Here is a 14,292-nt window from a genome sequence, read left to right as displayed (position 1 = left end):
GATCACTCATTAAAATGGCAGAAATTAAAAAGTCAGACCCTAGCCAGTGTCAGTGAGCATGTGTAGAACTGAAACTCATACAGCTGTATTTTCTATGTTAGAAAACAGTTTGCCAACTGTTTCTGAAAAAGTTGAAGGTGCACCGGCCATGTGATCCAGTGATTCCACTCCTGTGTATGTATCCAAGAGAAATGCGAGCAGATATCCATTTAGCGACTCATACATATTCATCACAGCTTTATTTGTAATAGGACAAAACTGGAAAGAACTCAAATATTTAAAGGTGAATGGTTTTTTTTAAAACCCTATGGTACATCCATATGCTACCTAGCAATTATAAGTCAGGAACTATTGATGGTCACCACGTGAATGGCACTCAAAATAATTATGCTGAGTGGAAGAAGCCAGACCAAAAAAAATCACATGCTTTATGATTCAGTTTATATAAAATTCTAGAAAGTGCAAACTAGTGTATAGTATTGGAAAGCGTATTAGCAACTGCCTAAGGACGAGGAATGGAAGGATGGAGAAGGGCAGGAAAGAGGGATACAGAGATTCATGGGAAAATATGTAGGGATGTTGGATATGTTCATTATCTAGAATGTGTGAGGGTTTCAGGGGTGTATACTATGTCAAAAATTATGGAATATTATACCATAAATGTGTCATCCTGTATTATAAAAGGCTAATATGCAAATAGACCAAACAGTGGAACAACCAAACAACCAAACAATCGGTCGCTATGATGTGTGCTGACCACCAGGGGGCGCACGGAGAACATGGCAGCCATTGGCTGCAGCGGGATGGTGGAGCAGGTGAGTGGGAGCGCCAGACCAAGGCGTAACACCGGTCGCTGTCATCAAGACGAGCCTCTGGTGGTTACTGAAAATTCTTTGCTCCCGCGCTCCGTAGTCCTGCCCAGCATGTAGACCTGCTGCTGGCGCTGGCCCCACTTGCTCCCACAGCTGGCACCAGAGCCACTGCTCACACCCTCTGCTGGTGCCTGGGACCAGCCCTGCTCACGCCCACAGCTGACGCCAGAGCCGCCACTCACACCTGCTGCCAGTGCCTGACTCTGGTCCCATCGGCATGTAGGAGCAGCGGCAGCAGAAACAGGGCTGCTGGCAGACAGAGGACCTGGGGTCGTGCGGCAGGAGGGGCTGTGCAGGGGCACAGAATATGGGCCAAGACCCGCCCCTTTGTCCACTGCAGCCTCACGGCCCACAGTTCTTTCAAGGTGCACGAATTTGTGCACTGGCCCCTAGTTTATATATAATTATATGTCAATTATACCTCAGTTAAGGCCTTTAAAAAAAGAAATTCTTCCTTCCAAATTATCATCTTACTGTGTGAACTCCTGTGTTAACTGATGTAACAATTTCAACCAAGTAGACAAGTTAATGGAATGCAGATTTGTTAAGTTGGAAGCTTAAGTTTACCTCAAGGGTACATGAAAGAACATGCTCAATGCATCAATCATGTCCCTCGGAGAACTAAAATAAGTCCCAGTGAATAATGTGATAACATTGTGCAATTTAATATCTTTGACTATGCTGTCAAAACTTCAGAAATCAGAGAGAGAGAACCACCAAAATAAGATGGTTCTATTTGTGAGGGGAACATGTAGACTTTTTTACAAAAGAAAAGCTGTACTTTTCTTCTTCCTGTTTAAAAAGACACTCAGAGGAATAGCCACTTTCTTTTTTGGATAAGTGTTAAAACAAACCATTGAGTCTTAGAAATGATTTATATTGAGAGGAGTTGCAAGAGCTTACCTTTCATCTGTTCATAAACCTGTTCTTTTTCACAACTGTTTTGATTCACAGCACACTGACCTGTACTTCCTCTCTTTCCTCTCATGTGTTTTGATATGCCAGATGTATTGTGAAGATTACTGGAGAAATGGTGTTGTCTTTCCCTGCCGGCATCACCAGACACTTTGCCAACAACCCATCGCCGGCTGCCCTGACTTTCCGGGTGATAAATTTCAGCAGGTTAGAACACGTCCTGCCAAATCCCCAACTTCTCTGCTGGTAAATATATTTTGCACAATTTTTTTAGAGATATGTGTAGCTTAGCACTTCATTCTCAGATAAGGGAGGGATAAACCTTAGTAAGGAAGTAATACTGTAAAGCAATTACTGCTGCTCAGATATGTGTGTAGATTCAAACTCAGAACTTTTACAGCTGTCCAAGTTTTTTGTGATTGACTGTACATCTGTGCACATACGTATTTTAATGGCCAACTATCTCAGGTGGCTGGAGAGAGATTTAGAGTAATAAAATCTGTATTAGTGACAATTTATTTATTGTCCATTTTACTTATCATCAGTAGACAATGGCTAAGGATGGTGGAAAATGAACCCAATAAAAGGAATAAGCTGTTGTTGTAGTAGCATCTTTAAAGTCAAATGATATTTGAATTGTGCGTTACTCTTCACATGAACATGAAAACCTTTTCTGTGAAACATAATTATATCGACATTGCTGGGTAGCAACTGAGTGCCTCTGTTTGGTATAGTGTGATAGTATGACCTACAATAACACTGGCCTGGGCTGGAATCCTGATTCTCTTACCTATTAGCTATTCCAGCTTAAGCAAATTACTTAATTTTGCTGACCCTCCATTACTGTCTGCTGCCTTGCTGTGTAGCTACAGCTCTGGAAGCTCTAGGTAACTTGAATGTTTTTAGATAATAAAACTTTACTAGTAAACAGCCTGAATCAGCATCTTTACCTCAGCTTGATTAGAGGCAAAGTCTCGGAGGAGGCCAGGATTCTCTTCCTACATGCCCCGAGTTATATAGCAGCAACCCAGACCAGGGCCCAGCAGAACCACATAGGTCATGCTGAGACTTGGCTCCCCACCACCCCCAAACTACTCCCTCTCAACAGAGCAGTAGCAGTTTTAAGGCTCTGATGATTTTTTGACTGAGCTGTTCTGACTTGTTAGACTTCTGCCAGCTTACTTGTGACCTGCCTTTATAACATTATCACTGCCACTCTTCTGTCTTCTTAATCTCTAATTCTCTTTTATAACATTTGCCCATCCTTAAAAAGGAAGGTAATTCTTCCTTTACAGATAGATTTTAATGAAATGTTAACAGAGTGCCTAGCACATAATAGGTGCTCAGAAAATTATATCTACTGTTTGACGTAGAATATTCTGAAAGTGAAATGTCATTAAACTTGAGTTGTATGTCCAGTTTCTGAATCACTTGGGTTCTCAGTTTCCTCATTATGTGGGAAGTGAGCAAATGCTTTTCACACTCTTATGTGACTTTTTTGTCATTGAGAAGAGCATTTTCAAGATATATCAGGTGGGTCACCTGTGGGCAGGCACCTGAGCAAAGCTAATGCTTCTCATAAGAATACAAACTCCTCAGTTCATCAAGACTGTGCTTGTCTATTGTAACTACCATGGTAATTATCATTTAAATTCCAGGGTCATCTTGTAAGAAAAGTGACTTTTTTATGACTTAGATGCTCTTAGGTGATATGTTGTGAATGCTAAAAAGGTAGCATGGTAATTCTAGTATCACCCTTTTTTCCGCAGTTGGCGACAAAGACATTTGGCCAAAAATTTAACTCAGTAATTTCTGAGAAACTACTGTTCAAGTCAATACCAAAAAAGAAAAAAAAGAAAACCAATAAACTCAGCTATTTGATTGCATTAACTGTCTAAGGCAGAGGAAACTGGTGATGTAGAAAGAGCTATTAAGTTTGGATTAATAAATAATTCACTCTTCAAAGCAACCAATTATCATTATGATTGGTTAATATTACTGGGTACTCACTGAGATTTATAAAACTACAATAATGCCTCCCTATGGGTATTAATCTATTAACTTAATACCATTTAGAACTGCAATTGAATTGAAACCATACTACTGTTAATAATATAATCTACAAATTGCCAAAGATGGATGTAGAAATCAGACTGCAATTTGCTAAGATGATTCTTTATGTCAAGATGATAATCATTTTTTTCTTCCCAATTGAATAGCGATAATACCCAAAGTGATGCCAATAGCAAGGAATTCTGGGTAAACATGCCAAATTTGATGACTCACCTAAAGAAAGTGTCTGAACAAAAACCCCAGGCTACATATTATAATGTGGACATGCTTAAATATCAGGTAAGCCTATTTATATGGCCAGGGGGTGGTTTTTACATTACAAATGTATATTCTAACATACCTAGCATTAAATAGAAGTAAATAAAATAACATTTCTTTTAATATTATTTAAAAGCTATAATTATAAGAAAATAGAAAGTTTAAAAGACTACTTGCAGACTTGGTGACAAGAATATTCATACATATTCTTAGTTTAAACTTACAAGTAAAATATTTTATTTAAATATTAGAAAAACATGCCACAGAATGAAGTTGCAGAAAATTACGTCAGTGAATATTATAAATTTTGATAAACTTGTTCACTGTATTTTGTTAAGAACATTACTATATTAAAACCTCTTATTTTAAATTATTAAATGTAAGTACTCTGGTGTTTTTTTCCTAATGTGGTAGTCCTATGAAATAAATTCTAGTAAAATTCATGATAAGAAATAATTTGATGTTAAAAGACTGGTTGGTACAACACAATATAGTATAAAAGAATTTTCTTTTTCTGTCCAGGATTGCCCTCCTCCCAAATTATTACTGGCTTAGTAAATAAGCTTTCAAACCAGGATTCTGTACAGCCTGAGTACCCTATCAATTCCCAGCCACTTGATCACCTAGGTTATCTTTAATGTATTATAATTTTTGTGATTAAATATGTTTATATTATTTTTCTTAAGATGGGGAAAAATATTATTTTTAAAGTTGTATTTTATTAGAAATTGATGCATCTTAAACATAACTCTATAATCACTAGAGAATTTGTAAATGAATACTAGTTCTAAACTTGTGGTAATTACTAGTATATATAGACTTGAGGCCTGGTGCACAAAATTGGTGCAGTTGGGGGGAGGGAGTGGCCCTCAGCCCAGCCTGCACCCTCTCACAGTCTGGGAGCCCTCGGGGGATGTCCAACTGCTATGGAGGCGGGAGAGGCTCCTGCCACTGCCACTGTGCTCGCCAGCCATGAGCCTGGCTCAGGGCTTCTGGCTGAGTGGCGCTCCCCCTGTGGGAGCACAATGACCACAAGGGGGCAGCTCCTGTGTTGAGTGTCTGCCCCCTGGTGGTCAGTACACGCCATAGAGAGCGGTTGAGCGGCCTTAGCATATCATTACCATATTACGCTTTGATCAGTTGAATGGACAACCAGACCACTGGACACTTAGCATATTAGGTTTTTATTATATAGGATATACATAGACATCTACATTAAAATCTATTTGAAAATATAGAAATAGACATAGAGATAGATATAGACACAGATACAGACATAGACATCTGCTGGGCCCTGAAACTCCCAGAGATTTTGACTTAATTGGTTTAGGATATGACCCAGATATCTGTATTTGTTTCAAGTTCTCCAAGTGATTATAATGCACCCTATAGGTTAAAAAGCACTCATAATATCATAAGGAAACCATTGAAAGTGAAGTATATATATATGATGGCACATTTTACAAAAATGCAAATGAATGTTTTTTCTGTAAGAATTGGATTATCTAAGCTTATTATCAACTAGAGGTCCAGTGCATGGATTTGTGCACTGGTGGGGCCCCTCAGCCTAGCCCAGCCGTGGGCAAACTACAGCCCGCGGGCCGGATCCGGCCCGTTCAGCTGTTCTATCCGGCCCGCAGAGCCGAAAGAGTGGAGGGTTCTCTTGCTCTCCCCTCTGCTCCTTCACCAGCAGCAGTGTTAACATGTATTAGTTCACACAAACACTCCATCCATGCTTTTGTTCCGGCCCTCCAGTCCAGTTTAAGAACCCATTGTGGCCCTTGAGTCAAAAAGTTTGCCCACCCCTGGCCTAGCCTGTGCCCTCTCGCAATCCAGGACCCCTCGGGGGATGTCAGAGAGCCGGTTTCGGCCCCATCCTCGCAGGCCAGGCCGAGGGACCCCACTGGTGTACAAATTCATACACTGGGACTCTAGTATGCATACAAGATCTTTGGTTAATCTCTTCCCGCCCTCCCTCTCCTCCCCTCTCTCTGAGATTCATCAGTCTGTTCCATGTTTCCATGCCTGTGGCTTCTGCTCCTGCGTTGAGCGTCTGCCCCCTGGTGGTCAATGCGCATCATAGCTACTGGTCAGTTGAATGGTCAGGCAGTTGGCCAGTCACTTAGTCTTTTACATATATAGATAATATTAAACACACAACATGACAGAAATTCATCACTTTTATAATTAAAAGATAATAAGATTTGGAAACAGCTTAAATGCCCATCAGCAAATGAATGGATTAGAAAACTATGGTACATCTACACAATGGAATACTACGCTGCTATAAAAAAGAAGGAATTCTTACTATTTGCCGCAGCATGGATGGAACTGGAGAGCATTATGCTAAGTGAAATAAGCCAGGCAGTGAAAGAAAAATACCACATGATATTCATTTATGGATAATAAAGAACATTATAACCTAATGAACAAAAAGATAGATACAGAGGCAGAGAAGCATCAAACAGACTGTCAAAGTACAGCAGGAAGGCTGGGAATGTTGTGGAGGGGGGCAGTAAGAGATCAAAGACTTATATGCATACATATAAGCATAACCAATGAACACAAGACACTGGAGGGGTGGGGTAAGGGCATGTGCAGAGGAGTAGGGGAGGCCAGGGGAAGGTCAATGGGGGGGGGGGTGGAAAGGAGACATATGTACTACTATTTGTAATACTTTAAACAAGAAAATAAAAATTTTTTTAAAAAGATAATATAAAATGCATTTTCATTTAACTTTTTTCCCAAAGCACTTAAATGTATTTAGTGATTGCTTTAAGATTCTGAGAGAAATTAAAGAAGTTAAGAAAAATAAATTCCAATGTAATTTTTCCCTGAATAGGAAGTTAAATTCTGGGGCACGTGCATGGTTCTTATGCCCAAGAGGGTAAAACTAAAACTGTAGTTGTTTTCTTTCATGAACTTTCATTACAAATCCTGCATCTACATTTTCAATTCAGATTCAAATTGTTCTTTTGAAATTTTAAATCCTGTGAAATTTTTAAATTCTTCATATTTGTCATTAAGTGAACCTAGAAAATAGATAGACTCACCTATTGCAATATGAGTTTAGTGTATAAATATAACATTGGCAAGAAACTGAATTCTGGAATTATGTCACCTTCCTACTGACCACTGACCTGGGCACTTCATCTCCCTGGACCTCAGTTTCCACATCTACAATTAAAGATGATAATGATTCCTCCTGGATATTTTATAGGCTGTATGAGGAGCTTACTATATTTCAAAGTACTTTGGAAAATGTAAATGTCGCTAGGCCTGTTGTTCTGTGTTAAAGTGTGCTCTGAAAAATCTCTTGTTGAATTGTGTTGTTTTCAATTATGCAAGGGATTGGGTGGGAGGCACAACTAGTGTTTTTTGGGGGATTGCCCTCAAATTGCAGCATGTTTAGTTTCTGGTCACCAGTATCATCCCCCAATAGTAAGGACAATCAGAAACACACCCTCACTTAGCCACAAGCACCTGGCTGAAGAGAACCCCACTGTGAAGCTGGAACTGCTGCGGACAGAGTGCAGAAACACCGCTTTTGATCTATCTTAACTTGATAGATTTTTAAGTAAAAGTTCATTTGCAGAGGATTGTGTTGTTAAAAATATTTAAAGTTTAAAAAATCATAATAATGATTATCTAACTGAAATTGTCCTCAAAAGCCATGCCTGTCATTTTATTTAAAAAACAACACATTTCTGGGCTTGGCTCTGCAGCAGCCACTCCTGCCTCAGGCTGCTTCACCATAGTGTCCATATGTGCAGACCTAGCACAGTCAATAAAGAGCTGTTTATAGTCTTCAAAATCAGCAAAACTCACACTCCATGAATCAAACTGCAAGGGCATAGACACCACCCCATCGCTCCTGCAGGGTGATGTACTTAGAAAAGGAGAATTTCCTGGAGCTATTCGTTGTCACATTGAACAATCAAGGAACAATAACATTGTGAATTTTTTCATTCTGGGCCTTTAAAACTCAAGCTGATATTATTGGCTTTAGGTAAAATATATTTTAGTTGATTCTTCAAACCTGGATTTTCCTTGGTCAGACTCACAGTTGATTCTAACTAGAATTGACAGAAGACAGCTGAATGCTGCACTTCCAGTTAGAGGACCAAGTCCTTATTTTGACACATCCGAAAAGAGTAACAATAACCTCCTTTGTCTAACTCACTGGTTTGTTGTGAAGGGCAAATATGATAAGAATATCAATAGGGCACATGAATTAAAGCGCTGGTCACTGACTCTGTGCCAGGCCCTTTGCTGAGTGTTTCCCATGAACATCTTCAATCTGCCTGACAACTCTATGGGTAAATATTGTTGTTATCATTCCCATTTGGCAGATGAGGATATAACTGAGGCACAGAGAAGTTTAGTAACTGGTCCAAGATCACTCAGCTTGTAACTGGCAATGAGAACTCACATCCAGACCTGTCTAACTCCTGGGCCTCAGCCCCTAACCAGTGCTCTATCATCTCCTTAACTGACATAAAGTGTATTCTAAACTCTACAGTACTAGAGAGTTTAATCATGGATTTTGTTTTTTAACAAAAAACAACTTCCCCGAAGCACCAGCTCTCCCTCCCATGGCACCCTTCATGGTGATTTTCACTGACAGCTCATCCGTGAGCGGCATTAACAGCACCATGTTTTGATGTCTAAGAACATTCCTATGGGAGATAATCCTAGCTTCTGGCTTGTTTCTGATTAATGGTGGAGCCCTAACTATTCTCTTTCCTGTCATTTGGCAAGGTGTCCGCCCAGGGCATTCAGTCCACACCTCTGAACCTGGCAGTGAACTGGCGGTGTGAGCCCACCAGCACCGACCTGCGCATAGATTACAAATACAATACGGATGCAATGACAACCGCGGTGGCCCTCAACAATGTGCAGTTCCTGGTCCCCATCGACGGAGGAGTAACCAAGCTCCAGGCCGTGCTCCCCCCGGCAGTCTGGTAAGGAGCCCCAACCCCCTTCGGCTTCCCCAAAGAGCTCCTCTGGACAGAGGGACCCCAGACTTCTTAGCATTTGTTTCCTCCTGGAGACCACAGCAGGCCTGTGTGTCAGGTTCAGGGAAAGAAACAAACCACCGCAGCTATTTTAAGCAGAAAATGGTTTAGCACAGGGATTTAGATGCCCACACGTACATGGTGGAAGTGCTAGAAAAACAAGCTTTAGGCTGGGTCTCCAGGACTGTTTCCTGGAAGACGTAGCATCGGCCGGCCAGAGGAGCTGCTCGCCTCGGCCATAACCAAGAAGGAACATCAGGAGGCTGCCAGGGCAGCCACTGAATTCAAGAACACCCACTGTCACTCTGGTGAAGGATGAGAAAGTTCCTACCAGCTCTACCTTAACTGCCTTTCAACACTCACAAAACTGCAGGCTGGACTGGAGCGTTGCGGTCGGATCCCCACCTCTCAGGTTGCTGGCAGCAGAAAATAGCCAAGAAAGCAGCAGGAGAAAGGCCTCGCTCTCCCTCCTGTTCTCCAGAGCTCACGCAGTGCATGTGACTGGTGAAGTCTAATCTGCACCCAGGCCCCTAAACACAAGGGAGCCGGAGAAGTGGAGGGTTTCGCTTTGTAGCCTCTGGGAACAGAGACTGAACAGGCACTGAGTACCAATGGCAGCTCCTAGGAAAAATGTTCTGGGTTTCCCACGTGATTGTCAAAAGCAGAAAATGGAACATTTTTAAAAAATGAATGCCAGCCATATAACAGCTCCAATGTAAATGGCCTGAACTGATGAACTGACCCTTCTCATCTATCTTTTCAGTAGATGTGTTTAAAAACCTTAACCGTATTGTCCTCTAAATATTTATCTGACAGTGTTGTAGCCTGTTACAATAAGGAATAGGAAAGTAGAGAATTTATATGTGGATAGATAGATAAACAGATAGATAATGTTTAAATTGTAGCTGGAATCTTCAAAATCCTTTTTTAAAAAATTAACACTATCTGGAAAAAATAGGGCATCTATTAAACAAAAAGCCTTGCAAATGCAAAAGTCTTTTACCAATTTTATTTTTAGGAATGCTGAACAACAAAGAATATTGTGGAAAATTCCCGATATTTCTCAGAAGTCAGAAAATGGAGGTAATGTCATCATAGGCTTACTTTATTTAATATCTGAGGCTGAAATCATTTGCAGGTATCAGGTAACTATTAACCAAAATACACTTTATACTAAAAGCAAGCAAAATATGTCACTTCATTTTGGCATATGTGTATTTCAACCAATAAAAGCAAGTAATTCGTCAATGAATCTTCTGCTTCCCCTTTTCTGCCTCAAGCCCACATCAAACAGATCATATTTTCAGCATTAAAAAAAAAAGAGCTTTTAATTAGGCATATTTCCACTCTGTATCAGATCTCACACTCTCTGATAGTTTAGATAGGTTTTTACTTTCCTCTGATATCAATCATAGGTTGGAGAATACATTGCCTTCTGAGTAGCATACTTCCAAAATTTTTAATACTATTTGGCTGAATTACACTTGAATCTACATGCAGTAGGAGTCACTCATCATATTTAATGATAAATCTTATCACCATATTAGAACATATACTGTTTTCTGATAAGTTAGATTTTGTTTATTTAATTTTGAATACAGTTTCTAAAATTAAACCCAGAATGTGGTGTTGACTATTGTCTTGCAATTATATAATACTTTTTTCATAGGTGTGGGTTCTTTATTGGCAAGATTTCAGTTATCTGAAGGCCCAAGCAAACCTTCCCCATTGGTTGTGCAGTTTACAAGTGAAGGAAGCACCCTTTCTGGCTGTGACATTGAACTTGTTGGAGCAGGCTATCGATTTTCACTCATCAAAAAAAGGTTTGCTGCAGGTGAGTGTGTGTCTTGTGAGTTTCATTTGCAAAAATAATGTTGCCTCAGCAACTCTTCCTTCTGAAGAAAAAGGTTGTGATTTCCTCATCTTTTTTCTACTCCTCTTTCCCCTCCCAGCCCTCAATTCCTATCTCAATTAGAAAGCAAACCAATTGTTGAATGAAGGAAAAATTGGACAGTGGACTGAAATTAGAAATTAGGAAAGCCCTGGCTACTTATCATGACTCTGGCTCTGGCTCTGTTTCTTAGGTGGCACTAATTAATCATTCCCACTATATAGATGTGTATACTGAGGTTAATGAAGTAAATCCTACTTTCGTTATATTGACAAGCAAAGTAAATGTCATTTGCCTTGAATGTATTTCTTACCTGAAAACTTTTCTCCAATCTTCATAGATTTTAGACTCGTCAGGCTTAGCTGAGATTTAAGAGGCTCCATCTCCCTCTTTAACAGCAACCTTAAGGAATCTACCTCGGAGATTGGACCTTGTTGCCCATGAGCCGATGTGACCGCGAGATGGGTTTTGGGCACACAAGGTCATTTGTTGGCAGGGGATTCCCCAGTACCGGGGTGACTATACCTGTCAATGATTTGTTGGGATAAGTTCTGGTTTTTATGCTGGCTGTAATGATATAATTACTAATTACACTCCTTTCACTCTCAGAAATGACCCAGATTGGAAAGTAATTATATGGCAATTCTTCCTACAATAAGATGGATTCTCACATCCAGAAACAAATCTCCCAACCTATTCTGAGCAAAACCCAAATTTGTGAAAAATGTTTACATATGGAAATGTGAAAAGGCCACTAGCTGGTCTGGAAAATTGAAAACCCCAAAAATATGATGTCTTATAATTAGTATTTCACCCATCAAATATGCATTATTTGGCTCCTAGGGTTAATGTAGGAGGAATAGAAATGTTAGCCATTTAATAATCACCGTATTGATTATTATATAGTAGGTAACCTACTGGTATGTTGTTTTGTTTTACAGGAAAATACTTGGCAGACAACTAATAAAATCTTGTGCAAGGATTCAGAAGATTCACATAATGGAGAACTGTTGTATGAGAAACAGGTTTCAGTTTGGGTTTGATGAAAACAAATCAAAATCTGCACTTGGGATAAACCTGCTGGAAATGCCCATGACTTTTCAGCAGTGATTTCCCTCACACAATACCATGATGACCAGTCCTACAGTATTTACTTCTAGGTGTAATATTGTTATGGTTTTAAAAATGTAATTATTGTATTTGTAAATTGTACTCATTCCAGTAAAGCAGTTAGACACTTGAGTTTTAGCATTTTACCACTCCTGAAATGGATGTAATTTAAACTGTGGTATGTAAATTTAATAGTAGTACTGTTGAATGGCACAGCACTTACAAAGGTAGGTTGAATTTTGTCAATATATAAAATTTAAATATAATATTGATAGCTATCACAAAGGGGGTGCCACATACAAAGGAAATTAAGTGGAACCAGAAAAAAAAACTTTTTTTTCAGTTCTTAGTATGTTTTATTCTAGTGCTAAATAAAAAATTCTATCTTCAAATGTTTAGTGGGTTAAATTCAGAAACTATTTCAGAAAAACATTCTAAGGTTACAGCATATTCAAAGAAAAGCATTAATTACCACTTTTTAAACAAGCTTTTTTTTCAAACTGCAAATTTCATAAAAATGCAAACTGTGTAAACAGGGCCTCTTATTTTTATAACTTGTGTATAAAGGGAAAGCAATTCATATTTAAAGTTTAAGTATATGAAATTATAATCAAGTAAAGAAGATATTGACGTCTTAACTACTTCCCCTCTCTCTACAGCTTAGCAAATGTAGAGATTGTTGAATAATCCAGTCAGACTAAAACAAAAATTGTGATTTTAAAACTTCAAGACTCTCCATAGTTGAGCTGGTTCGCAACTTTTGCACAGTTACTCTCAACAGAGAGTTCCTCCCACCGGGCATGGAGACCGGTGCCATGCATCTTCCTCTTCACCCACAGGAATCAAAATGTTGAGAACAAAAGTCTCAGAAAAAAATGTTTGTCCCCTATTTAAATCCAGAAGGAGAATTTTAATCACAATCATTTATAATATTTGGGAAGGAAAAAAATAAGCTTTATCAAAGAAATTCTCTCCACATAATTGTGTAATAAAGTCCTTTTAGATAAAATTCATTGTATGAAACTATAAATCTTTGCCATTCTGGGGGGAATCAAAAAGAGTTATAAAAAATGTGTTATTATTTTATTGTTGTAAGGTATAATACAAACTTCAAGTACTCAGTTGGGCCTCACGATGAGGGAATTCAGAATAGAGAAGCACTTTTTCAGGGATCCCAGTTATAAAACCTTCCTTCGTTCTGATCTGAAAACACAAGTCTTCCTTCAAGTCATAGAGCTTATTTTAAACATAGGCAAATTCGTGTTCTAGGTTATACTGTTAAATAATTGTAATTATAAGTTGTTTTATTTATCATTAGTTGCTAAATTTTACTTTACATTTACTCATATTAGACAAAGAATTTTGAGCCCCTTTAAGTTTTAGAATCTTACTCTTAAAATGAGATTGTGACTGGCAGTAGTTCACAGTGGAACTTTCTAAATTGGTGTTTGTACTTCTCTATCAGTGCTGGTTACTCAGAGGATGTTCAAAGTGAGCTGCCTTGCATTTGAAGGATATTCCCAATTGGCTTCTCAAGTCTTGTGTTGAAGTTTTTTAAACAAATAACTAATATACTCTTTTTATGTAAAGATATGCTATTTGATTTTGAAACCGAAAGAGAGAATGCAAATTTTTAAATATATGAAACATAGGGAAATTCCAAACACTAAAACCAATGGAAAATAAACTGCAGAAAACAGAGAACTATCCAGCATATAAATATAAAAATGTGTTTAAAGTAATCAGTTTGTGAAAAAACATATTGAAAATTAGCACAAAGCATATTAAAATGTGTAAATATTACTGTTCTCATGTCTTGCTCTTTATATTTATTTTATTTCAATTGGTTCTGGAGTGAATTGGTAGTTAAACACAAGGACTTTTTGTTAATAAAAGAATTTTGTTGATATTGTAAAAAATGTAATTTAAAACATAGATTACAATAATCCCTAACATTCAAATGTTTCCAGAAACTAAAATTTGGAACAATGAAGATATTCTATGATCTCTTAATTAGTCTTTGTGAAACAGAATGAAAGTCAGTGATTTCAGAGTTACTAAACCTTGAATAACCAGAATCTCAAAAGAGAATATATCTCTTTCAGTTCAGAAAATAGGCTAAATAATAACAAACTCATATCAGGGAGGTTTGGGT

The 14,292-nt window shown here is 38.5% G+C and overlaps 1 protein-coding gene across 1 annotated transcript in view; it reads left to right on the top strand.

Annotated features, from left to right (window-relative positions):
- Nucleotides 1-13,945, top strand: part of SGIP1 (SH3GL interacting endocytic adaptor 1) — a 209,660-nt gene extending 195,715 nt beyond the window's left edge. The window contains exons 21-26 of the mRNA XM_081087620.1: nt 1,878-2,033; nt 4,007-4,139; nt 8,880-9,082; nt 10,155-10,219; nt 10,806-10,970; nt 11,969-13,945. Coding sequence (XP_080943746.1) covers nt 1,878-2,033; nt 4,007-4,139; nt 8,880-9,082; nt 10,155-10,219; nt 10,806-10,970; nt 11,969-11,991 — 745 coding nt within the window. The 3' untranslated portion in view covers nt 11,992-13,945. The remainder of the gene's footprint in view (nt 1-1,877; nt 2,034-4,006; nt 4,140-8,879; nt 9,083-10,154; nt 10,220-10,805; nt 10,971-11,968) is intronic.
- The last annotated feature ends 347 nt before the right edge of the window (nt 13,946-14,292 follow it).

This window comes from Myotis nattereri (assembly GCF_964212035.1).
Source record: "Myotis nattereri genome assembly, chromosome: 3".
Taxonomy (NCBI): domain Eukaryota; kingdom Metazoa; phylum Chordata; class Mammalia; order Chiroptera; family Vespertilionidae; genus Myotis; species Myotis nattereri.
Note: the sequence above shows the minus strand (reverse complement) of the source record. Positions and strands in the feature narration are given on the sequence as shown.